Source organism: Strix uralensis, chromosome 1, assembly GCF_047716275.1.
Source record: "Strix uralensis isolate ZFMK-TIS-50842 chromosome 1, bStrUra1, whole genome shotgun sequence".
Taxonomy (NCBI): domain Eukaryota; kingdom Metazoa; phylum Chordata; class Aves; order Strigiformes; family Strigidae; genus Strix; species Strix uralensis.
Genome location: NC_133972.1, coordinates 165151562 through 165177261, shown reverse-complemented (window position 1 = coordinate 165177261; position 25700 = coordinate 165151562). Strand labels below are relative to the sequence as shown.

Below are 25700 nucleotides of genomic sequence, written 5' to 3'. Positions count from 1 at the left end.
TGTCAGTCGGGTGTGGTGTAAGAGCAGCTTGGAACAACAAAGGACAGCTGATGCCCATAGAGGGAAGAATCTTCTGTCCTTTGAATGTTTCAGTACCAGAGAATTGACTGGTGGCTGGAATGCCTCATAAAAATTTATACAGACACACACACTGTTACGGAGGCTCTCAAATAAACAGCAAACCACCAAAAATTAAAAATTTATTGTCAACACAATTAACTAGCCCTTCGCAGATTACAGGTTCGAATGTCCATGAGAGGAGAACAGAACAACTTCCTAGGGTTAAAGGACAACCTAAAATGCATAACAAAGAACAACTTCTTAGGGTTTAATGACAACTCAAAATGCAGAACAAAGAACTCTTTAGGGTTTAACACAGTCTAGAACACTCTATCACTCACCTAACAAGTGACAGCTCTTAACCTCGAAGACCTTCTCAGCGCAGCATCCCTATCTGTGGTGGTTTAGCCCCTGCCGGGGTCTGAGACCACGCGGCCGCTGCCCCTCCCCCACAAAGGGAGTGAAATACAAAACCCCAAGACTGAAATAAGGAAAGGTTTAATACAACAGTGCAATAGCAACACAACCAACAACAACAATAACAATAACAGTAATAGTGATAGCAATGAACAGAGCAAAATAGCTACCAAATACAGCAGTTTGAAGCACGATGTACAAAACCACGAGTGCACCGCGCTCCCGCGCCAGGAAAATGTGACCTGCCAGGATGTGACGTCCGCATGGTATCTGAATAACCCGGCTAGAGCTCCCCCCCCACTGCTGGGGAAACTTAACCCTATCCTGGTTAAACCAGGACACTATCCAAGTCACCTCAAGGAGTTTCCTTGGGCAGTGTCCTGACCCAAGGGGAGAGTACTCAACTGCAGCGTGCTGCTCCAGGGGACAAGCTCAAAATGTGTCCCCCAGGGGACTCCATTTATACCCAGGCCGAATCTGACCTATAGTCAATAACGGCTTCAATTGGCCAAAGGCCCCGACTACCATGAAACCCTGAGAACAAAGGCAGTCAGGAGCTGCTACACTTCAGCCAAGAAGCCCTATTTTCATTGGGCGGGTACACCTACCACACACACACACTCACACACACACACTTATGTGTTATTTTTCTTGTAGTGTTCCTCCGTAGCATGACATACTTAATACAGAAGAGTGACATGAGCTGTATCTGCACTTTCATTTGTGATCCTGACAAGAGCTCTTCACATGCTACTGTATTAATAGAGGAGGACTGCACCAGAGACATACCAATTAACCTCTGTTTTTATGGGTCATTGCCAGACCTTATGTGCAGATAAGAATGCCTAGCTTATCTTAATGAGTAGCATGAAGGTTAGGATATCATATGTGCTGGGCACATTTTTCTTGGTTTAGTGAACATGTGCCAAGTGAACTCTGTTTTATTCTAAATATTCTATAACAAATGCTCTAGAGCCATTACTTGATACCTTCTTAAGTGAATGCAAACAAGGAATGTAAGCTTTTCCTGTTGTGTAAAAGTACATTCTCTATTTTAGCCATATGTTTATGAAGAAACAGCTTCTTTTTATGTTCTTATTACAGATTTCATAAGCAGTTCAATAATAATCAGGATTTCTGTTTGCTTTCTTTCTTTTATCTTATTTTCTTTTGAATTGTATTCCTATTTGTCTTCCTACAAGGATAAGGTAGGAAATAACATTTATTTTTATAGTGAAAAGATTTTGTGCCATTGTGAAAGTATCTTCACAGGAACTTATCAAACACTTTAATCACATGGCTCCCTGAAAGACTGATCTGATTTATTCAAAGGGTGGATATATTATATAGTCATATTGAGCAATATATCTTAATACTGAAGGAATAAGAGAATATATAACCTAAGTGCCTTCTGTTATAGGAGGGTGAAGGACACAAAATATCAAAAATATTTCTTGTTCCTGGAAAATCAGTCAGCAGTTCTTCCCAAACATGCCATCTTAAGATGCCATAAGACATTTGCTTGAGAGTGGAGCTACCTTAGAGCTAGACATTCCTGTGAAAACCTGGGTGTACAGGAGTGTAAGGAGGACCTCCTGAGGGATGGATTTTCTCTTGTTATTATCACAAGCACCACATCAGAAGAAGAGTGAGAATAGCAGAATTCCCAGGTGGGAAGGGTGAAAGAAAGTCAAGCCAATGTAGATGTGCTAAAATTAGTACCACCTTGTATGGGGAAATGAAAGGTCTGAGCTGGGCTTTTTACCAGAATAAAGGATGAGCTCACTGTATGATAGCTCACTGCCTGCTCTATATCAGCTATCACTGCCTTGCATAATTTTTTCTCTCCCTCTTGAAGGCAGCCCTTGATTTAGTAAAGGTTTGTAGAACAGGTGGATTAAAATTACTAGAGTCTCAGTTCTCTCATCTTTCATGTTAGCATGTTATGCAGGCAGTAGCCCAGGAGAAAGTTGCTATCTCTGAGTGGAGCATTACACACCTCCACTCCAGAGGAAGCTACTGGCAGCATGTGTTTCACCTTCTTAAGTAAACATACAGTTCACCTCAGCTGGGGCTGCCATTTAGACAAATGAAGGTGTTTATCCACAATGTGTTTTCATTGTAGCAGAGGATTGTTTACTAACTACTGACTAAGACTGCTCAGAGTGGGAATTCTTAATGATCTTCACTGTAAAAGTTGTAATTTAGAAATGATACTGCCTCCTACAAATGCTGGGGAGGGGTTCCTTCATTTTTTCAGATGTTTCATTTATGGCTACGTTTCATCCACAACATCTAATCCTGCTGGCATCAGAAACACCATTTTCACAACTGTTTTGCCTTCTCTCTCTCATTCCACCTATCATCCCTCTTTGCTCTGTCTGGTTCTCTCTGAGCAACTTTTTCCCCTCAAGAAGGGACATACCCCACAAGATATAAAATAAACTAATATTCCTAATATCAAGTTGCCTCACAACAACCTCAACATCAGTGTCTCTGGCAGAAGTCGGAAAGTGTACATAACATGTTTAATCTTCCACAGGAAAACTCATAGTACAGAGAGGAACTGAAGCCAGGACTCCTGAGTGCTTTGTACTTTGGTACTTGTGAAAAGTTGCCCAGTCTTCATCCTTAAATATCATCTCACTGGAGCATGCTAAAACAACCATGGGGGCAAGCAACTGCAGCCAGAAAGAAAGTGATCAGTGCCAAGCTAAATGCCAAGATACCATTATGGTGACAGGAGAACCTGAAAGCTCAGAATCAAAACCCTTTCCTTTTGTAAGATTTAGGATTTCAATGCCAAGAAGCACTGTATTGCCTGTGGAGTGCATTTTCACTTGTATGGTACTCAGGAGGGATGGTGGTCTCCTTAGAGCTGGCACAAAAATTAACTGTATTCTTCTATATCAACCTAAAATTGCCTTTTATCCTCATATTTCTCCTGAGTGACCTTTCTAAATAGACCTTTAGGAGATGAAAACTCTTCTGGGGTATGAGAGGTGAGGTACATACAGAAGAAAAGACTGCTCCTAATGTAAGGATTAACTAAGAAATATGCATAGAAAATGCAAATGCTGTTGAAGTTAGGGTCTTCGGCCCAAGTTAAGGCAATAAGAATCAAAGCAAATGGCCATTACCAAGAAATTATGGCAAGAATGAATTTTTTTACCTAACTGACTAGAACAGGACACAAAGCAAAATCAGGCTGGCTTAGCTGACTGGAAAAAATCAGAAATTAATGTTAAGATTTGGATCAAACGTGCCTAGAGATGGTCATAAACAAAACACATCTATTTACCATGTTTGTGATAGCCTAGCTTCATACTAGTATTTAGATTTTATGAGATGGGCTCTGTCCTGCACCAGGGCTCCTCTGGAATTAATCTTATATCCTACTTCACATCTCCTTCCCGATTAAGAATTTCTTGACAATAGTGGTAATGAAATGTTTGATTCCTTACAGTTTAAAAGTCTGAGTAAGACTTAGCTCTAAAGAGGTTAAATCTATTAGAATTTCTAAACATCTTAAAATTTACGAGGCTATTTCCAGGACTCATGTTTTTTCTCATTAAATATTTAGATAACATGTTTTTTAATTACTTATTTTATTCCATACTCATACTTTCAGTAAAGAGATTTTGAAACCTTTGGACATTTTCTTTTCTGAAACTGATTTCTTGATAACTTTTTCCTCCCACTTCATGTCTGGGTTCAACCCTGATCTCAATTCCCAAACTTGTAAAGGGTCTTTCTTAAAGTGTGATGGGTGGGGTGGAGTGGGATGGGGAAACGGTTTATGGAAATAGCTGCCTTTTCTAAGTATGAAAGGGAAGAGTTGGTCTGGAAACCACCTCCACCCCCTATATGGTTTGGTACTATATAAGTGCTCTCTCCACAGTAGTGTCACTTAGCTGCTTTGAAAATACAGGAAGAGATTCACACTGCACTGTATTTCCTCTGTGGACATTGACTTGGAGGACTTTCTTCATTGTTGTTGCCTCTTTACAGTCTCCATATGTGCCTGATTTGGAAGTTCACATCTGGCTTTCCCTAGACTTATCCTATTCCCCAAAATGTTATCTGAAATTTGGTGATAACTAGCTTACAGAACTGATATTCTCTTCTTTAGTTCAATAAGATTTCACTCTTTGCAATCCTGTAGAGCAAAAGATGATTTAATATTTTAGAGTCAGTTCAGTGAAAAACTGCTAGCTTTTCCTGAGAGTGATTTGGAGTGATATAGTCCAATACTGGACAAATCTGGTTAACCTAGAAAAGAAAGACTGAGGGCAAGAGGACACAATAACAGTATTTCAGTACAGAAAGGTTATTACAGAGAAGATGGCAATCAATGATTATCCATACCCTTGAAAAGATAAAAAGAAAGCTTAAGTTGCAGAAAAACAGGTTTGAGGGGGACACTTGCAAAATCTTTCAAAGCTGTCAAACTGAGCCTCTGAAACAGGGACATTGTAAAATCTCTCGGGGGATGATCTAGGGCTTTCATGAAAGAATTCAATAATCTTCCAAGGGCTTGCCTGGCCCTACTTAAATGTGGTTAGTTGTTATGACAGGTGTTGGAAAACAGCACTTTTGTGTATATGTGTATATGTACTTATACACTAATACTATATGTATATGTACAGTAATATGCACTGATGTACTGTATATACACACTAATAATAAGCTAATATACACTGATTGTTAACATACATTAATAATTTCACAGAATTTCACAGAATCATCTAGGTTGGAAAGGACCTTGAAGATCATCTAGTCCAACCGTTAACCTAACACTGACAGATCCCAACTACACCACATCCCCAAGCGCCATGTCAACCCGCCTCTTGAACACCTCCAGGGATGGAGACTCCACCACCTCCCTGGGCAGCCCATTCCAACTCCTAACAACCCGTTCTGTAAAGAAATGCTTCCTAATATCTAGTCTAAACCTTCCCTGGTGCAACTTGAGGCCATTCCCTCTTGTCTTATCACTCATTACTTGGTTAAAGAGACTCATCCCCAGCTCTCTGCACCCTCCTTTCAGGTAGTTGTAGAGGTCGATGAGGTCTTCCCTCAGCCTCCTCTTCTCCAGATTAAACAACCCCAGTTCCCTCAGCCTCTCTTCGTACGACATGTGCTCCAGACCCTTCACCAGCTTCATTGCCCTTCTCTGGACATGCTCGAGTCATTCAATGTGCTTTTTGTAGTGAGGGCCCCAAAACTGAACACAGTCATCGAGGTGCGGCCTCACCAGTGCCAAGTACAGGGGCAAGATCCCTTCCCTGTCCCTGCTGGCCACGCTATTTCTGATACAAGCCAGGATGCCATTGGCCTTCTTGGCCACCTGGGCACACTGCTGGCTCATGTTCAGCCAGCTGTCAGTCAACACGCCCAGGTCCCTCTCTGACTGGCAGCTCTCCAGCCACTCCTCCCCAAGCCTGTAGCACTGCTGGGGGTTGTTGTGGCCCAAGTGCAGCACCCGGCATTTGGCCTTATTGAAACTCATACAGTTGGCCTCAGCCCATCGCTCCAGCCTGTCCAGGTCTCTCTGCAGAGCCTCCCTACCCTCGAGCAGATCAACACTCCCACCCAACTTGGTGTCATCTGCAAACTTACTGAGGGTGCACTCAATCCGCTCGTCTAGGTCATCAATAAAGATGTTAAACACATGCATATATATAATTATGTCACTTCAACTTGTCTCAAAAGTTTACTCTTCCTGTATGTTTCTGAGACACAGACAAAGCTCATTAGAAATGCTGAATATGTTCTCCAGTCTTTCTAGTAGAGAGGGCCAGTTTGAATGGCTTTATTTAAATTCATTTGCATTCTTCATTACCTAAATCAGTCAGTCAAGAGATATGCTAGCCCTGAGTCCTGGATGCACAATCTGCAAATGCCAGCTCAGGGAGCTCATGTAGCTTTCTCCAGTAACAGAGCACATGGCTAGACCTATTGCACATGAGCAGAAGAGTCAGCCCTTCTCAGAACTGTGTAGCACATCTACATGTGTGGAAAGAGCTAAGGGATTCAATTTACAAGTATAACTAAAGAACTGATTTTCATAATTGTGGTCTAGCACTGGAGACATGTGTATGTGCTCACACAACAGACTTACATCCCCAGTTCTCTGTGTGATCCAGCAACTTCTTGGCTAGTCGTCTGGGTAGATGAGATAACAGACTGGTTGGACACAATGGACTAACCTGAAACCACCCTGAAAGGAGGAGATTGACTGAAACTTCAGAATTAAACATTGATGGACTCTTACAGGAGCTTGGAAATTTGGGCAGTTCTAGAAATTTCCAGCAAATCCTTCTTTGTCTAGTCCCATTTATATGTTTAAATAAGTGTCTTAATTAATATTCTGGGTGGAATGTCCCATCCAGGACCTTTTCTAGGTGATTTCTGCTCCTGAAGTGATTAAATTGTGCATAGATAAGACATTTGTAAATGCCCAGTAGAAACTGTCCTTGCAGAAATGGTGTATGGAACTAGTTTTTTGTAGGTAGTTTAGATATTTAAGAAATGTTTACTATGTGATTAAAATATACCAGTAGTGGTAAATTATGTAGGACTAGGGTTGTGACATGGGTCATGGGCCAGCCAGGTTATACAAAGTGAGCAGAACAGTCATGTGAGGAGTCTCTGTTGGCCTAGCTGAAGACACTGGCATGAGGACCCTTGCAATGAAGACTCCTGCCCCCACCAGCAACTGACTGTCCATATTGGGAGATTTGAGACTCTATGAGAGCATCACCCCATGCAAACAGCCCAATAAATTAGTTTCTTCTTTCTTGACAGGCACTCTGCCATGAATGTCAATAAAATGAATGAGTGAAAGCCTATCTGTTCCCTTAGGGCCCAAAAGATGGCCAGGAGCAGGCTGTCAACCCACTCCCCACTCCCACATGCTTTTGGGTGTGGGAGAAGGCTAATATATGTTCCATGAACTGTTTTGATGGCTGCTGTTGTACAGCCCTAACTATGTGATGTGAACAGATGTCAGTACATTATGGGACAGGGCGGTTGTACAAGGCCTTTGGGAAAAAGAATGGTCAGTTCTGGTTCAGCAGAACAGCTCAGCCCACAATCTGTCCTGAGGAGAATCTTCAAAAAAGTGATAAAGAGAGCCACAGGCCAAATGAATCACCCTGGAAACCTGCTTCACTGATACATATAAAAGCTTATTTCTGAGATTATGTATAGAGTTTTCAAGGAACTTTGAAACCCAGCCCCACTTGTCAAAATGATATAAACACTTCAGCGCCACAGACTGTTGAGAAGACAGATTCCCAAGTCACTTTAAAACTTAGTTCCTGTTAACTAGTGTAACCCTGTTAACACAAACTAGTCTATGGCTAAATCTGTCCTGTAAAATATGTATTAGGTGTGAATTAGTTTATATTATCTCTGTCTTATCTCAACTAAGCTTTGTCTAAATGCTGTCCTTTTCACTAAGTGGAGTCAGGTTTTTCTGCATATTTTTTGCTTTATTTATTCTCCAGCTTTATTATTAATGATACAGTTTATGAATGTTAAACACACAGTCTGTAGGTTCTAGTAAATAAGCAACAATAAACATCTGACCCTACTTGCTGCTGAGGACTTTCAAATTCCTCTGGCCTGTATCTGTTAATCAAGCTACCACTGCCAGAAGTGCAGTGCTCGATATGTTTGTAAGTGATGTTTAGTGAGAAGCTTGTAATGGACGTCATAAGTAAGATGGTTCTTTAAATAATCGTCAAGTCAGCTTAAAACATTAAAGGGAAGAATGTCTAAGAAGGGGAGAAAAGTGTCCATAATCTGGACTCAGGTTGGTAATGTGAACTACCACAAATGGTCTGAGCTACAATTTTTAGAGGGGAGGGTCACATCTTAAATTTCCAGTTATCCAGATCTTTGAATAAGTCAGAGCTCGATCAGTTTTATGTGAAGTACTAACTCAGACTGATACTGACACTTTGGTTTCCTCTTTGTTTTAGGAACGGCTGGTGCTCTCTGTCTTACCACGGTTTGTAGTCCTGGAAATGATAAATGATATGACCAATGTAGAAGATGAACATTTGCAACACCAGTTTCATAAGATCTACATTCATCGTTATGAGAATGTCAGGTCAGTGGAGGACCCTCTCTTTAATGTTTAAGGTCTAAGATGCTGCTAAGTGTCTCTTGTTTGAGAGTTTCCCTTCTGTCGCTTTATTCATTCATAAATTAGAAAATTAGTGTACACTTGTTTAATCCCTGAGCAGAGAAGTACTTTGCTTTCTTTTACTCATCAGGATGGCTGGATGCATTTGCCATGGCAAGACCTATTTGACCTGAACACTCGGCCTGGACCACTTGTGTATTTTTTCACTCTAACTAAGTGGTCAGGGTATTACAGAAAGGGGAGCCCTGACTGCACGTGAACACATATTCTGCCACAATCTTCTGGCTGACCCCACACACTGAGAAATGAGATGGAGACTTGTAAGATGCTCTCAATGTCATGTGACATGTCATGTGGCGCCTCTGTTTAGTAGCCATTTTCATTCATTCTTATTATAACTTTCTTAATTTCATTTCCCTTTTTCATTCCCCTCTCTAAATTTTGTCTCTCCTGAAATTAGTTATCAAGAAGGTGATAGTTATCCTATGAGATGCTACTCAAGGTAGTAAGTTCTAATTGTACATTTACACCAGAATGGTCAGCTTCCACTCCATGATGTTACAGAATCTCTGATTTTATTGTGGTTCCCAACCATCAGATATTTAGCTAAACCAGTAACATTTTCCTTTAAGTTGTCCCAAACCACAAGGGCAAATGTTTGAGTGGCCATCACTGAAGGAAGTGAAAAATAAACATCCTTGGATATGGTGGGAGTTTGCTAGAAAAACATGTATTTTGCCTTTTGATGAAACCCAAATATAACTTTGTCTGAACAAGACATAGACGTAATTGGAACTTTTGCAAAAGAGTAAATATCTGCTTCTTCTGTGGCTGTGCAGTAGCTCAGACATTTTATTAAATCTGGTGGAAAGTCTCAAGGACCCTTACAAAAGGTTTGAATGGCACTAGTTTAAAATGTCTTCCATTACCCTTTTTCATTCTCAGAGTAAGTGTTGCTGTAGAAGAATCAAAGTCGGGAGAAGATGGACCATCTCTTTGAATGGAAAAGAGTTGTAGTCAGGGGTGAAAAACCAAAACATAATTTATGCTTGAAAGAGATTTAAAATGAAGATTCTATGTGCTTTAGAGTAGAAATACTGGTTGATTCCTGAGCATGCTGACAGGGACTAGATCTTTTCAAAGCTGGGTTTCACCTTATTTTTTCCTAAATGTTGAGCACTGAACACTACTTAAACCAATCCCTAAAATTAGTATCCAGTTAGAGGTTTTTGTGGGTTTGATAATGAAAATTGTAAAAATTATCAGTTTAGGTTACTAGTAACATTCGTTCCTCTTTGGGTAGTTTGGTACTTTACCTTTTAATTTTGTTTTCTCACTAGTAAAAATCATACCCAGTTTGTGAGCCTCTTATTTAAACCTCACTCAAACCCTTATCAGCCCATATATTTGACCATGAGTTGAATTATCATTAGTCATATTTTATTGTCCACCTGATCATTACTATATTTATTATTGGTTACATTAGTATTCTCAGACACTGTCAAATTGTGATCTTATTCAGCACAAATGAAAGATCTTCAGCTACTCAGATTGTAACACAAGTTATTACAGAATCACAGAATCACAGAATCGTCTAGGTTGGAAAAGACCTTGAAGATCATCCAGTCCAACCATTAACCTAACATTGACAGTTCCCAACTACACCATATCCCTAAGCGCTATGTCAACCCGACTCTTAAATACCTCCAGGGATGGGGACTCCACCACCTCTCTGGGCAGACCATTCCAACACCTAACGACCCGTTCTGTAAAAAAAATGTTTCCTAATATCTAGTCTAAACCTTCCCTAGTGCAATTTGAGGCCATTACCTCTTGTTCTATCACTTGTTACTTGGTTAAAGAGACTCACCCCCAGCTTCCTGCAACCTCCTTTCAGGTAGTTGAAGAGGTCAATGAGTTCTCCCCTCAGCTTCCTCTTCTCCAGACTAAACAATCCCAGTTCCCTCAGCCGCTCCTCATACGACATGTGCTCCAGACCCTTCACCAGCTTCATTGCCCTTCTTTGGACACGCTCAAGTAATTCAATGTCCTTTTTGTAGTGAGGGGCCCAAAACTGAACTACAAAACATACTTATTAGTTGACTTTGAAGTGCTAACGAGGTTCATTTGGGTTATTTCCAGTCTATGCCAACTTGATATGTGTCTTTGGAACATTACTACCTTTTAAAGTAGACAATTGTCCAGATCCAATGTCGGGAGAGGTTTTGATATGATCCCAAGAGCGAGATTAAGACACAAATGAGGTCAAATGCCATACAGCCAAAACAGTTTATATTATTAAAAGTGAAGTGGCAGCAATAGCACAGAATGGAAGGAAAAGACAGAAATCAAGCAACCGTCTGGAATGGAGTCACAAAAATAGTCACCACCATGGATCCAGCAGCATCCCATTGGTCCTCAGTCTTCAGTTTTTTGGTGGTGGGTGCACACACAGCAAAGTTCTCTGTCACCTTTTAAGCTCATTTTATCGCTGATTTGCATACTAGACAAAGAGAAGCAGGTATTCCACAAACTCATTTCCATGAGAGATGGGAAAAGGTGGAGCATGGGTTCTGTGCGTACATTGAGGGGGAATGGAGTGAAGCACCCATTGTCCAATTGAGTCAGAGGTCACACTCAGTCGGCCCACCTTTGTTTTTGCATCAGTTCCCACAGATCTGATTACTTCATGCTTCTTGAGCAATCATCAGGTTTCTGGGACAAAAATAATCACCTCTTATCAGTTCTTATCACCTCCTCACTGGTCAAGTCACAAGTCTTGCAAGTCATGCATGGCATCTGGTGTACACAATAGAACCACAAAGTATTTGGCTTACATAATAGAGACAGTGATCAGCGGTCCCTGTGCTGGATGAGAAACACCCCGTTTCACTCAGTCCACTCTCAGTTTCCCCCTCTTTGAGGCTTATCTAAGCAGTTTGTCGATACAACTGCAAGGGAGTGGGAGAGTGCATTCTTCGATACACTCCTGCTTCCTTGGGTGGCATTTCTTAGACAAAAGCCACAAAAAGCTGGTCCTTGATGAATGTTCAAGGCATTACTTACACCATCCCATGATTCAAAGTACACACACAAGCAAGCTTCGAGACAATCATTTGACGTTTTGCTCTCTCACAACAATACTTATCTTTCTTCAGCTGTTAAGTACTGACCTATTACATGCTTTGGTCTGGGTGATAGCTTGCACACCACAGACTTTGTGTGTGTGCATGTGTTTCTCTATATTCACATGTGTTCACTGTAGGCATAGTGGACAACAGAAGTTGCATAGCTAGAAAATTCACTGGCTGATGAAATATAGGTTAGAGCTCCGTTTGCATTAGTTTGTTGACTAAGATCCTACCATAACTTCAGGCAACCTATCTGATGAACCTAAACTCTAAGTATGATCACACTGGGCTCCCTGTGAAGTAAGCAGAAAGAACAAGGAACCATCCAAATAAAGATTCATACCTTAAATAGTGAGTACTATGTTTCTAACTCAGGTACTTCTGTCAAGTCCCTAAAAATATATGAATAAAGATGGCCTGAGCCTGGTATATACCAAGGCTGTCATGAATCTGTGAAACTATGTTAGGGCACATGGAAAATGAGGAGGTAATTCATAACAGCCAACACATTTTCACTAAGGACAAATTGTGCCTGACATATGTAGTGGCCTTCTACGATGGGGTTACAGCATTCATGGATAAGGGAAGAGCAACTGATGTCATCTACCTGGACTTAAGCAAAGCATTTTGCACTGTCCCACATGACGTCCTTGTCTTTAAATCGGACAGACATGGATTTGACAGATGGACCACTCAGTGGATAAGGAATTGGTTGGATTGTCACATTCAGAGGGTTTCAGTCAATGACTTGATGTCCAAGTGAAGATCAGTGATGAGTGGCATTCCTCAGGGATCAGTATCGGGACCAGCGCTTTTTAACATTTTTGTTGGTGACATGGACAGTGGATTTCAGTGCACCCTCAGCAAGTTTGCCAGACACCAAGCTGTGTGGTGCAGTCGATATACTGGAGAGAAGGGATGCCATCCAGAGGATCCTTGACAGGCTTGAGAGGTGGGATCGTGCAAACCTCATGAAGTTCAACAAGGCCAAGTGCAACTTCCTGCATGCAGGTTGAGGCAGTCCCAACAACAAATACAGGCTGGGTGATGAGGGGATTGAGAGCAGCCCTGCAGAGAAGGACTTGGGGGTAACGGTGGATGAAAACCTGAATATGAACCAGCGATATGCACTCGCAGCCCAGAAAGCCAACCATATCCTGGGCTGCATCAAGAGAAGTGTGACCAGCAGGTCAAGGGAGGTGATTCTCCCCCTGTGCTCTGCTCTCATGAGACCTCAGCTGGAATATAGTTTTCAGCTCTGGGACCCCCAACGTAAGAAGGACAGCAACCTGCTCAAGTGGCTCCAGAGGAGGGGCATGAGGATGGTCAGGGGACTGGAGCACCTCCCCTATGATGACAGGCTGAGAGAATTGATGTTCATCCTGGAGAAGAGAAGGCTCCGGGGAAATCTTATAGCAGCCTTACAGTACTTAAAGGGGGTTGCAGGAAAGATAGCAAGAGATGTTTTGTTAGGGAGTATAGGAATAAGATGAAGGGTAATGGTTTTAAACTGAAAGAGGGTAGATTTAGATTAGGTATTAGGAAGAAATTCTTTACTGTGAGGGTGGTGAGACACTGGAACAAGTTGATCAGAGAAGTTACGGATGCCTCATTCCTGGAAGCACTCAAGACCAGGTTGGACGGGGCTTTGAGCAACCTGGTCTAGTGGAAGGTGTCCCTGTCATGACAGGGGGGTTGGAACTAGATAATCTTTAATGTCCATTCCAATCCAAACCGTTCTATGATTCTAATCTGTCTGTTGTTTTAGGATCTGAGTCTTGTATGACACATAGGTAAGTAAAGCCTGAAAATGCCATTAAAAATTCAAATCACTGAAGTAAAGTCCATGGTAAAAAACAGCTATATATAAACACACCTTCAAAGAACACTGTCAGATGCTAATAGACAACTAGGTTCCAAGCCTATCTGTTTATACATCCCTCTATATTTTGGGTGCACTATGTTTTAGTCTTCTAGCTGATAAACGGGGACAACTGTGCTTATTAAGGCTTAACTATATCTTCCTGAATGCTTTGAAAATCCAAAATTGCATAACACACATTTTTTGCAAAACCCTTTCTCATACTTGGTACTATTTCTTTAGTCTCTTCAATATTTATATTCAGTACTCCAGAATCTCTACAAGTCTAGTGCAAATGTAGCAAGACTTTAAAATGATCCTTCACTAGTAAATTACCAGAAGGTCTTTGTTACTTAGGACATTCAGTTATCAAAGGAAATAGGCTGCAATATTAATATCTCTTCTTTTTTTAGTATTCTTTTTGCAGATGTTAAAGGATTCACCAACCTCTCAACAACTCTGTCAGCCCAGGAGTTGGTCCGAATGCTGAATGAACTCTTTGCCAGATTTGATCGACTAGCACATGTAAGTTAAACACAGTTTATTTGCAAAAAGATATGAAGTCAACTCTGTATTTGGGAGTTTTGAGAAATACCCTGATCACTTTAAACAATATTCATCCAGATTTTCCCCACTGGGATTTTATACAGCCATTGAGGTTGGAAGTCACTGACAAGCTTTATCAAAAAGGATGAGTTTTGATAGCATGTGAGAGCTCAGATAGTCATCAGAACTTTGTGCTTCTGTAGTGTTAGACCAAAAATGGTATGAAAGCGGATCACCTACCACAGTTTTAAGGAAGTTTAATAGTTCTGGTCCTTGCTGGAAAATTAAATTTTTTTAAGACCATAGCTTTATTTTGACTTTTCTTCTAAGATCTAAGGAAGGTTAACCAACCCGTTCATTTAAAGGTCATTTAATCACCCACCACAGTCATTGCGATGGTTAGTTACTAGCAAGTTTTGCAACCTTTAAGTTGGATTCTATCTAATGCAACAATTAAAGAAATCAAACACAGTAGAGAAAATTATTATGTTAGGCAAATTAGTTGATATTTAATTAGTACTGATTAGAAAAAAAGCAGATCACAGAAGTACAAGCAGAACACATGTTCTGTTTTGCTAGACTTGCTTCTCTTCTCTTCTCTTCTCTTCTCTTCTCTTCTCTTCTCTTCTCTTCTCTTCTCTTCTCTTCTCTTCTCTTCTCTTCTCTTCTCTTCTCTTCTCTTCTCTTCTCTTCTCTTCTCTTCTCTTCTCTTCTCTTCTCTTCTCTTCTCTTCTCTTCTCTTCCCTTCTCTTCCTTTTCTTTTCTTTTCTTTTCTTTTCTTTTCTTTTCTTTTCTTTTCTTTTCTTTTCTTTTCTTTTCTTTTCTTTTCTTTTCTTTTCTTTTCTTTTCTTTTCTTTTCTTTTCTTTTCTTTTCTTTTCTTTTCTTTTCTTTTCTTTTCTTTTCTTTTCTTTTCTTTTCTTTTCTTTTCTTTTCTTTTCTTTTCTTTTCTTTTCTTTTCTTTTCTTTTCTTTTCTTTTCTTTTCTTTTCTTTTCTTTTCTTCTTTGGTCAAAGTTTCTTTCCATGTAACTATCTTTAAGTGTCAACATCTGAGCTAGCTAATAAGGCTGATAGTGTTGGCAATGAAGTATATTTAATGGAGTTTAGCTTATAAATTATCCAATCAAATGTAAGCACATACTATGGGAAAACAAGAATTACATTCTGAATATATTTGACCTGCTCTCTAGACATGCTCTCTATTTACTATAAAGGGAGCCTGGTGTGACTTTCTTGGATATACACCCTCATTGATTTTTATATATTTCTGGCTCAGGGGTATGGGGTATTTGTGCACACATTGCACAGGTATCAGTAAGACTCTTGGTGTAGTCTCTTAGACTGCAAATTAAAGTCAAGAAAGACAAGACTTCTATAATTATTCACAGCTCTTTTGGGTCAGCAATTTTTATCTTAAATAGCAACATGTTTTCTCATGTACAGAGTGATGTCATAATCCATTGCCTGGACACTGGTAAATTGAAAATGTAATCTACAATATTTGTTTTGCAAACAAAAAACCCTCATCATTCTGATTTACATTAAAAATCAAGCAGGGTAAAAGAAGTTACCTCATTCTTGTCTTTTAGAAAGCTTATAGGAGTAATGTCTGCTTCTGTATGGCTTGACAAAAATAGCTACCCCAACTGAAGAAACATATCTTAAACCAAAGTAAACATATGTACGTCACATAAGTATTTTAGGAAAAACATGTACGTCATATGACTTATTGCCTTTATTTTCATTTCAATTTTGCCTAGCATTCTTTGTAGAACAAATTCTTCTTTCATGATCATTAACCATATTTTCTAATAATTCCATAAATTATACTTAACCAACAGAGATTTTGTATAGAAGGACTAGATCCAATAAAGGAGTTAAAAGCAAGAAAGGCATTTACATCTAAAAGTGTGATCCAAAGAATCCTCCCTCACTTGCCACTTAACCCTGAAGGCACTCTGCTTGGTTTTAACATTTTATAGGAACTGAAAATTTTTCTTCTTTAAATGCACAGAGGTTTCCCCCTTCTCTGTGGTTTGTCATACATCTCCTGCTTCAACCTTCTCGAAATCTTTCTGTCACAGTCCTAAACTCATAAAACTTCATGGAGAACACTTAATGTGCCCACATAGGAGTGAGTATTCCAAAAATGTAGGTGAGTTTATTTTAAAGAAACAGTTATAAATTTACAGTTTGTCTAACACAGCAATGAATTTCTTACCCAGAAATTTGCAGTATTTAGGATGAAAGAACTCTGTCTGCAAAACTTCATCATCGGGACAGTCATCCCTCAAGTGAATGTCCCAGTCACTAAATTCAGGACTCTAGGCTTGTTCATGCATTTTCTTTCCTAGTCTGTGAATTTGCTTTGCTCTTCTACATATCATTGACTAGACTAATCCAGGTCAGTCCTCTGAAAGGTGAAAGACACAGGGAAGAGTCACTGCAGAAATTGAACAGATTTGACTACAAAGATTAGTGTGATCTAACCGTGAATAATTAAAATTTATTAAAAAGAAAGGCATTCTGGTTGTGTTCCTTGTTTGTGGCTTCTTAAACCTGGATGTCATGATACCTACCTGATGTCCTGACAATAGAGATGTTCAACATCCCTAGAGAGGAACAGGAGCTCTACATGGCTTTTGATGTTTCTGTCCAACCCAAGGAGATGAACTCTCCCTCTGCATTTCATAGGAAACCAAGACTTCTCAGTCAGGGTTCTGGACTCTTATGGAGAGACCTCTAAAAGCTCCTAAAATATAAGGGCCTAAATCTTGTATTCAACTTAACATTTACCTTTGAAAATTTTGGACACTTACTGATCCATGAACAGAATTTTAAGGACTTGTGATTTACATGAACCTGTCAGCCTACTCGTGTGATATTGTACAAACCTTTCACACCTGGTAAAGGTATATCTCTTGGAAAAATGTCCAACCTTTATCTGAAGATCCCAGGAGACGGAGAAGTACTTGTGTATCTTGGGAGTTTATTCCAGTGTCTTAACTCTCTTACTGTTAATTCAGTATGGCTTGTTTCTTTTTTTATTTTTCTGACTTTGAATTGCATACATTGATTCTTGCTATGACCTATTTTTCCTAGACAAAAGAACTGTCTTGTAGCCGCTGCTTTTCTCTGGGAATACATTTGTGTGCTTTGATCAAGCCACTTTTCAGGTTTCCTTTTGATAAAAGAAACAGACCAATCTCATTACAAGGCTTTTTCTCTGTAAGATATATTCCTTCAAACAACTTTTGAGACTAGTTTTCTGGACTGTCTCCAATTTTTCAGAATGTCTTTTAGGGCATATGTGCTAGCACTGGAAGCAGTGTTCCTGGACTAAGCTCCACTAGTGTTGTGGAGGCAGATCATCACCATTCCTCTTTTTCTCTCTTTACTTGGTCCAAAGATCATGTTTCTGAACATACAATGATGACACTATAGTACTAAAACATATTATTTTGGGGTTTTATGGTCTTGATGTCTTGTTATGAACACCATGCCTGCATGGTAATTGATCATTCTACCAGTCTTATTTCTTATGCAAACGTTATTATCAATGGTCTCATATTTGCCTGTAAATCCTTGACATGCCTTTTGGAAAGTGATCGTTTCAAGACCACCCTAGAAGGATCTTCCACTAATGAAGATTACACATTCACATCTAGATTTCAGATCTAGCATTTAACTGGTTCTTAATCATCTTACCTAGAGTTATCATAACTCTTGAAAATAAAGTTAGTCGAACTCTTAGGTTTTGCTAAGAATTATCATCAAAGCAAAGAGATCAATTGCAGAAAGCTTGAGGCAGTTTCTTTAGATTTTAAGGAAAATCCTTATAAATCCTTATTTACTTCTAAATAAAAGTAGTATTTTATAATTCCATATAAAGAATTTTTTGATCTGCTCTATCATCTTAAATAAAACAAATAATAATAAAGAAGACACTAATTCACAAGTTACTGAAAAATGTAATTTAGCTTAGTTTCTTGTTTCTCTTATTCAGCCTTCCTCTTTCTCAATGTAATGCAGAAGCTATGAGAGCTCTGAGACTTTTCCTCATTTTCAGTTGGTTACATCAAGTATTATAACATATGTTGATGCATATAATTAATAACAACAAATTCAGAATACCTGTATCATTACCACAGAACACTCTGAATGAAAATTAGAAGTCAATTCAATATTTCTTATAAGAAGAAATGTAATATTATGTTATGTGCAGCTGCTTCCCCTTTCTAATCACTCTATGATATTTGTAAAAGATTTATAGTTATTAAAGAGAAAAGTGACAGTTAGAAAGAAAGAAAAATAAGTTGGCATAAAACAGAACTGAAGAAAAGATTTCCCTATATATCCATCTACTGAAAGGCCTAAACAGAAACTTAATTAATATTAATATTTTCCTTAGACAGAAATTTTGAAGAGAGAAGGGAAATAAGATGACATTCAGTAAGATACTTAAGCCTGGATAAGGTCCTGCTTTCATGAAGTAATAGTTATTTTTGACATTTGTTTTTCCTCTGCCTTCTCTAGAGTGCTAGAAGTCAGCCAATACTATGATTTAAATTGTTTGTCATATTTCTAGATGTATCTACACTGTGTGTAGGTTCGGTTTCAGATATGAAGAACAGGAAAGAGTAGAACCCTAAATAGAGGAGCAGGCATTGGTAAGCTTTTTTGCAACAGCAGCTGAGAGGTAGTCCAACCTTACTGAGACCTAAAGATAAAATCAAGTCACAGCATTTTAGTTTAGATGCATGCACAAACACACAGTCTTAGATTTGAGTTTGGACTCATCTTTAATATGAAGCATTGATTCTGAAACAGAAATCTTCTCCTGAAAGATTAAAACCCATGGGTTTAATATAAGGATAAAATGACTGGCCTGTAAGACACTTCATCTCTTTACTCTCATCAGTTCTCATAGGGTAAACCAGAACACCAGTGCTTCTTACTCAGAGGAACTGTAGGTGCTGAATGGAAAATTCACACTTTAATATGAGCCTTTTTACCCTTTATGTCACTAGCCCACTGTTAGTGGGAGAGTTATTTATGTAAAGTGAATCACAGGTTGCTTTTGCTTATTAAACAACTGATTTTTTTTAATCTTTTTTTCCTAAGAGAGGTAGTCTTTTTCTGTAACCTTGGTTAAATTCCCTCTTGGGAGATTGCAGACAACCTGTCAAAAATTCCTCCAACAGTGTATTACCAGTCTTACTTGTGATTAGGGTTTCCAGGGGTGGAAACCAGCCTAACTAGCAGGTTCCACAAGAACGCATAATCTGTAGCCCCAGTACAATACCTGCACCAGCTGGTGTCAAAGAGGAGAGAATGGAGGGCGTTAAAGGCTTGTTTGTCTCAATAAAGGCACTCCCGTTGCAGTGCTTTAACCACATTTAACCTCTGAGCTGGCAGTGCTTTGTTCTTTTGTGAAATGATCTTCAAGCACATAACCCGCAGGACTCTAGAGACTCCCTAAAAAAACCTGTTTATAAATATGTGACAGTAAATAAAGGTGTGAGTTTCTTCATGCATGTTTAGGGTACTGTATTAAGCAGTATGGATTAATTAATTATAAGAACATTGTATGAATTTATAGTAATGAGAGGGAGTCAACACTCTTTTTGCAGTGCTTAATTCTGGGTGTTTTCCCTCCACACCAATGTTAATAATTAATTGTCTAATACTAGAGAAAAAACACCACTATTAAACAATGTTATTACTAAAGTTATAGTATTTCAGATGCTAAAGAGCCCAGTAAATCATCAAAAGACTTGAACAGTCAAATAAAACTTCAGTCCACATAACACTTCTAGAAGTGATAGTCTACAGGTATTTTATGAAAAAAGTCAGATGAAAATGACAGATTAAATAAAATTTCAGTTTCAAAACTTCTTGGTGATTTAGGAACTAAGAGTTATGTAAATCCAAACCTAAAAAAAACCAAAGCACTTTTTTGACTAAATTGACATGTGAATGAAATCTTGGCTTCACAAGTATATTCTTGAGAAATGTGCACCTCACCCTTTATGTATCTGCAGTTCTAGAAATTCCGAAGGGCAGAATTTCCATGCAGACTTGTTCCTGCCTTAGTAGGAAGGAAACACACCTTGAATCTTTCTAACAGGGATTTCTGCGCCTAAAAAGACTTACAGCATAATCAACTAATTAACACTAGCCGGTAAGGATGGTTGCTCACCAGACACAACAGCCACAGCTGGTTTTCTTCCACAGTATGGCAAGGGACAGAAGTGTTGATATAATATACTATAAACTCACGCAAGAACGTGCCTCAGTTCCCTCTGCAGCATGAGAGACCCCAAACCCATATTTTCTGTCAGCTTGGAGAAGTCCTAACCACACTGCTATAGGCTATTCTAAAAAAATAAAACATTCCTTATGTGATCTGTTAAACTATGAAAAAGAATTTAATATAGGGCTATATTTAAGTATTCCTTGGTCCAGGCAGAGGATGAAAGATTGCCACATTTTTCCCTTTACATGTATAAAGAATAGAAACAGCCCTTGCAACCATGACCCAAACCTGGTCCTCCTTTCTGCCTGTATCACCGAACTCAAGAACTTCCCTCTATCTGGCTCTGTCAAGGTCCCAGTTCTGTTTTCCAAACCAACAGAGCTGCAATAGGAGGAATTTGGACAGACCTCTCTCTCTCCAGCCCACCCCAAAACAGCCTGCTGATTAAGAGCTTTGGCTTAGACCCCATTCATGCTGAGAAAGGCCTTTTATCTAGGTTTCCTATACCTTTGGCAAACATTTCAGGAACTGAGCTGTTGTACACAAAGGCCAAGTCCCTGCCTCCTCTCACTCTGGCCACCTTTTAAAAGATTTATGTGTATGATCTCTTTGTTCTGTAGTTCAGCCTCAGTAATTTCCCATCCACAATGTTCTAAGTTTTGAGCTTGAAATTATAAAAATTGCAAATGTGGACTTTTCTGTGGGCTGTTCACTAGCCTGCGGGATTCCCTTCAAAAGTAGGTGAAGTGATTAATTCACCACAGGCAGAATTGACAAAGTGGCATAACTTATAAAACACAATCATTTTTTTCCGCTCGTCAGAAATTTAGCCCAAGGAAACAAGAAATATTAATGAAGTTTCTGACTGTGTCTTTCAGTAACTTGGTATTTGAGAAACTCATTTCTCCAGCTCCGCCTTATGCCAGTTTGCTTTGTTTCCTTTCCAATCAGTAAGTGTGTATTTAATAAGCTTAAACATAAATCATTCATACATATGAGGTAATTATTTATGAAAAATCTGCATATTTTCTGATGCTCTGGATTAAGGTGATTTGGAAAAGGATTTGTAATCAATTTGGCACTGAATTTGCCTAGAATTATTAATAGTTGAGTGCTTCAGTCTGCTCAATATCCCCAGGCAAAATTTCTACTGATTTCAATTGATCTTTGAAGAATCAGGTCCCTTAATCTTTCACTTGTAGCAAATGAGAAGCTGTAAATAATGGGAAAAAAACCACCTATTTGTGACATGTTGAGAAATTAATTGATACCTTCAACAAATGACATTACTGAGTGAATATGGGGAGGGGTGAGAGGCTGATGTATTCTTATTTGAATGTCTATATAATAACAGCTACCATTTACACACCCAAGGACAACTCCTGGAACTGCTTATGGGAAGGGAAAGAGGAATAGACTAAAATAAAGAGCAGATCATAACAGCCTCTCAACAGTGTAAGGATTTAACACTGTAGTGTAATATTGGCTGCATCAAAATGCTTGTATGGTCATTTTCTCTTATTTAAATAATTTGTTCATTTTACAGTTTCTTCATGAATGTTTATATTTTTCGTTCATTTTCATTTAATATCAGCTTGCAACTCTTAGATACCGGTGCAGTGAGATGGTTTTATGAAGCAGGCTTGAGCTCTAGTGTGTGAGGAAAAACTTGAATGTTATTGTTATCATTTTATACCACTGAAAAGTAGGTAGGTCCTTACAAAACTCTGTCTCCTATTTACAACTACAGCATGTCTATCACATTAGCCATGAATCTAACCTTAATGTACTAATACAATCAGCCTGACAAAGCATCTAGTCTAAACTGTAGATGTGATTAAACTATAGAGTTATCAGAGGGAATCTCAGGAGACCATGCAGTCCTTCTCTGCCAAAGGCAGATACCATTAGCCTCATGTCCTTCCTGGCAGTTGTGGAATTATCTTTTTCTAGCTGAAACATTTCCAGTGCTAAAAAATCCACAGTTTGCTTTTCAAACAGGTATGATGGGAATAATAAGGCAAGAATAAAAAGGGTAGGGACAATATGGTCAGACTGTAACACGTTTCATGTTTAACAGTCATAATGATTTGACTAACAGGAAAATAAGGAAGACAAGGAGTCATTTAAGTGCTCCTTGGGGCTTCTTGTGCCAATAGAGACATCCTGATTGGCCCTTGCACTGCTCCAGAAGGATATATGTCTTATGTCATGTCTGTTAGTCCTGTGTGGGTGCCTCACATACCAAGGGGTCTTACCGCTGTACCATAAGGTAACTGTAAACAACTGAACTGCAGCCCAAACAACTACTTTAGCTGTGAGCTGAATCAGTCCCTAGGCTTCACTGACTGCATTACTTGGCTGTCCTTTGACTGTAATGGCAGCCTTAACTGCTGGCTGACATATGGACACCTATATATAGTCATCTCCGTTTGGATATCTCACTCTGTAGATGACTTCCTGGGCTTTTTTAAATGAGTGTAGAGGTGACATATCATGACAAGAAAAAGCACACATTTGTGTACAGCTGAACAGATTTCCTGTGTCACACACATGTACTCACATTTACAAACAAACTTTCATTAGTAGGTCTTCTTATGCATTAAGGTTCTTCTTTCTTATTCTTATAAAAATCACTTCTTTTTGAAGTGGTCTGCTTCGTTCTGATGTTCAGCAAATGAGGAGACATGCAGCCAGGTGACAGAGGTCTCACCTATCTTTAATGGAATCAGCACTTCAGCCAGTTTAAATAAGTCATTAAGAACCAAACAGCTGCAATTTTTTTTCTGTTATAGACTATGTTCTCTAACTGTGCTGAATTAGATGCTCACTTAATAGGGCATTCCCACATCATCAGATAGGCAAGTACTTCAGGTGCAAGACTACATGATAAATGTTGCATGTAAAAATGTAATTATAATAGTAAAATTTGATACTACTTGATATATGTCTTTCTTTCTTTCTTTCTTTCTTTCTTTCTTTCTTTCTTTCTTTCTTTCTTTCTTTCTTTCTTTCTTTCTTTCTTTCTTTCTTTCTTTCTTTCTTTCTTTCTTTCTTTCTTTCTTTCTTCCTCTCTTTCTTTCTCTTTCTCTCTCTCTTTCTCTCTTTCTTTCCTGCAAATTGACTGTTTTCCCTTTTTCTTTCTCTATTGTACTATGAGGTTATCAGTTGTAATGTATTTGTAGTGGGTCTGAATGGAGTTAAAGTGCTGCCTTCTGTTTTACTCCACCCCAGTCAAACTGATATGACATTATAAATGCTCCTTTTACTTTGTGGATGTAAACAAATGTCAATTAGAATATGAATCAATTGAGTGACACTATTAGAAAAGTCGAAGAACTTTAGAATCTGTGTTTTATAATAGCTTTAGCTCTTTGCATTTTGTCTAACCAGGGAACACAGAGAGAAGCTTAAGGAAACCCACTAGCAATTTGGCATGCACTAATTTATGCCATTGAGTCCTTGCTCCTTGTTGATTAACTTTGTTTCATAGTTACACTCTAGAGAAAAAAAAAAAAAAAGGTGGAAAGTGTGGTAAAATTGAATCTCCCATTCTTTCCATTGAGGAGGAAATATGTAAAAAAATAATGGTTCAGTGGATTTTAGGATGCACAATTTCAGTTGCAACCATATGAAAAGTACCCAGCGTTCACTTGTGTGTTTCTGCAGAGGGATTGAAGGGAAGGGGACAAGGAAAGAGTAGAGTGACATGAATTTTGACATCTTAGAAGTCTTGAATTTCCTGTGAAACTTGGGCAGCTAGGCATCACATTCTGAGAGCCAGCAATGGTATTAGCTGGAGACTTAGACAAAGCTTGAAACACAGTCAGCTCTTACTGATGGTTTAAGGAGATTTGTGGGTGAATCAGCTTCCTTTGGCCCTGTGCCCAGAGCAGATTTTACCCTTTCTGGCATGCTTGAAGCTTCAGCTGACTTCTGCAAAGACTTTTGAGTGCAAGTGTGTAGGTTCTCTGTGCCACTCTAGGATTTGTAAAGACTTGTCTGAGGTTGACTACAAAGCTTTATTCTTCCTAGGCAAAATCTTGAATAATAACCTGGAGTCCCATTCATTTCGCTAGTACTCAATTCCTGAGGCACAGTCAGCGTTCATGTTTGCTCCTATATCCTACTTAAAGTTGTCTCTTCCCCAGAGGCTTTAGTGTATCCCTGCTCCTTTGATTAATGCAGCCTCCACCACAGGTTGACAGAAAGAGAAGAGAAAAGTTGAAATAAAAACCACAGGGCAAATTTTGCTGTCATATAATGAACCAGTTTTACAAATCATTATCCTACTCCCCAGTAATGAGTGGTCTTCATTTTAATATTCTGTCATTGGAGTTTTGACCGATTGAGTGTTAATACTGCACTTATTATTTCAATGATTCTCTATCATAAAAACAATTCTCTGACTCAACTTGTGATACTGTCTGCCCCTAGACACTTGCAGCTGTCTTTAAATTATTATGCTCCCTGTTCCTGTGCATTACTTGTTTCCTGTGAGTGCCAAGCCAGTAGAATACACTGGGAAAGTTTACAGTTAATCTTGGGCTCACTTGTTTTGCTTGTCTGGGAACTGCAAAAGTTTTGGCAGTTCAGGTATTTCTGCTCATTAGCAAAGGATCTTCTAAAATAATGATCCAATCACACAGTAATACGCTATTTCAGTGTATAAGGATACTGTTAATTTATATTTAAGAAAAGAAAGTCAGTATTTTCTCCTATGGTAAAGGATGTCTCTACCTGGATGCCAAATAAATGTCATTTCCCCAGTGTGCAAGTCTAATGCAAGGCACCTTCTTTGATATCCTTTGTATGCAGATACTGGATTAACTCCTACAGCTCTTGGGATTTCTTGAGAGTGACAATGGAAACTTTTAAGTGGGGAGGGATTATCAGTGGCAGGAAAGAGGTTTTTCATTTATTTCCAGTGTAAAAAAGGGCCAGAAAGGATGCCCTGGAGGAATATAGTCTAAAATGGGTTATTCATTATCTCAGCTGGTGTTTCTGAATCCTTGGTCTAGCTTCCAGCCTAACTCTGATGAACACTTTCTCACCATCAGCAAGGACATCTCTGATTAGCATAAGACAGAAATCACTATATCCTTTTTTACTTAAAATGTAAATGTATTTTATTTAAAACATGAAATAAACCAGGATTGTACGAATCAGCAGACAACATCCAGCAACACGTTTTAAATTTTTTTTTTCAGTATTTTTTTCAACCACTTTCACATTCACCTTAAAATAGTGAAAAAATAACTGCAAATCT

The 25700-nt window shown here is 38.9% G+C and overlaps 1 protein-coding gene across 2 annotated transcripts in view; it reads left to right on the top strand.

Annotated features, from left to right (window-relative positions):
- The window catches only part of ADCY8 (adenylate cyclase 8), a 138297-nt gene that overhangs the window by 47216 nt on the left and 65381 nt on the right, over positions 1 to 25700 (top strand). For both annotated transcript variants that reach the window (XM_074888012.1, XM_074888005.1), the window contains exons 3-4: positions 8469 to 8599; positions 14041 to 14152. In XM_074888012.1, coding sequence (XP_074744113.1) covers positions 8469 to 8599; positions 14041 to 14152 — 243 coding nt within the window. The remainder of the gene's footprint in view (positions 1 to 8468; positions 8600 to 14040; positions 14153 to 25700) is intronic.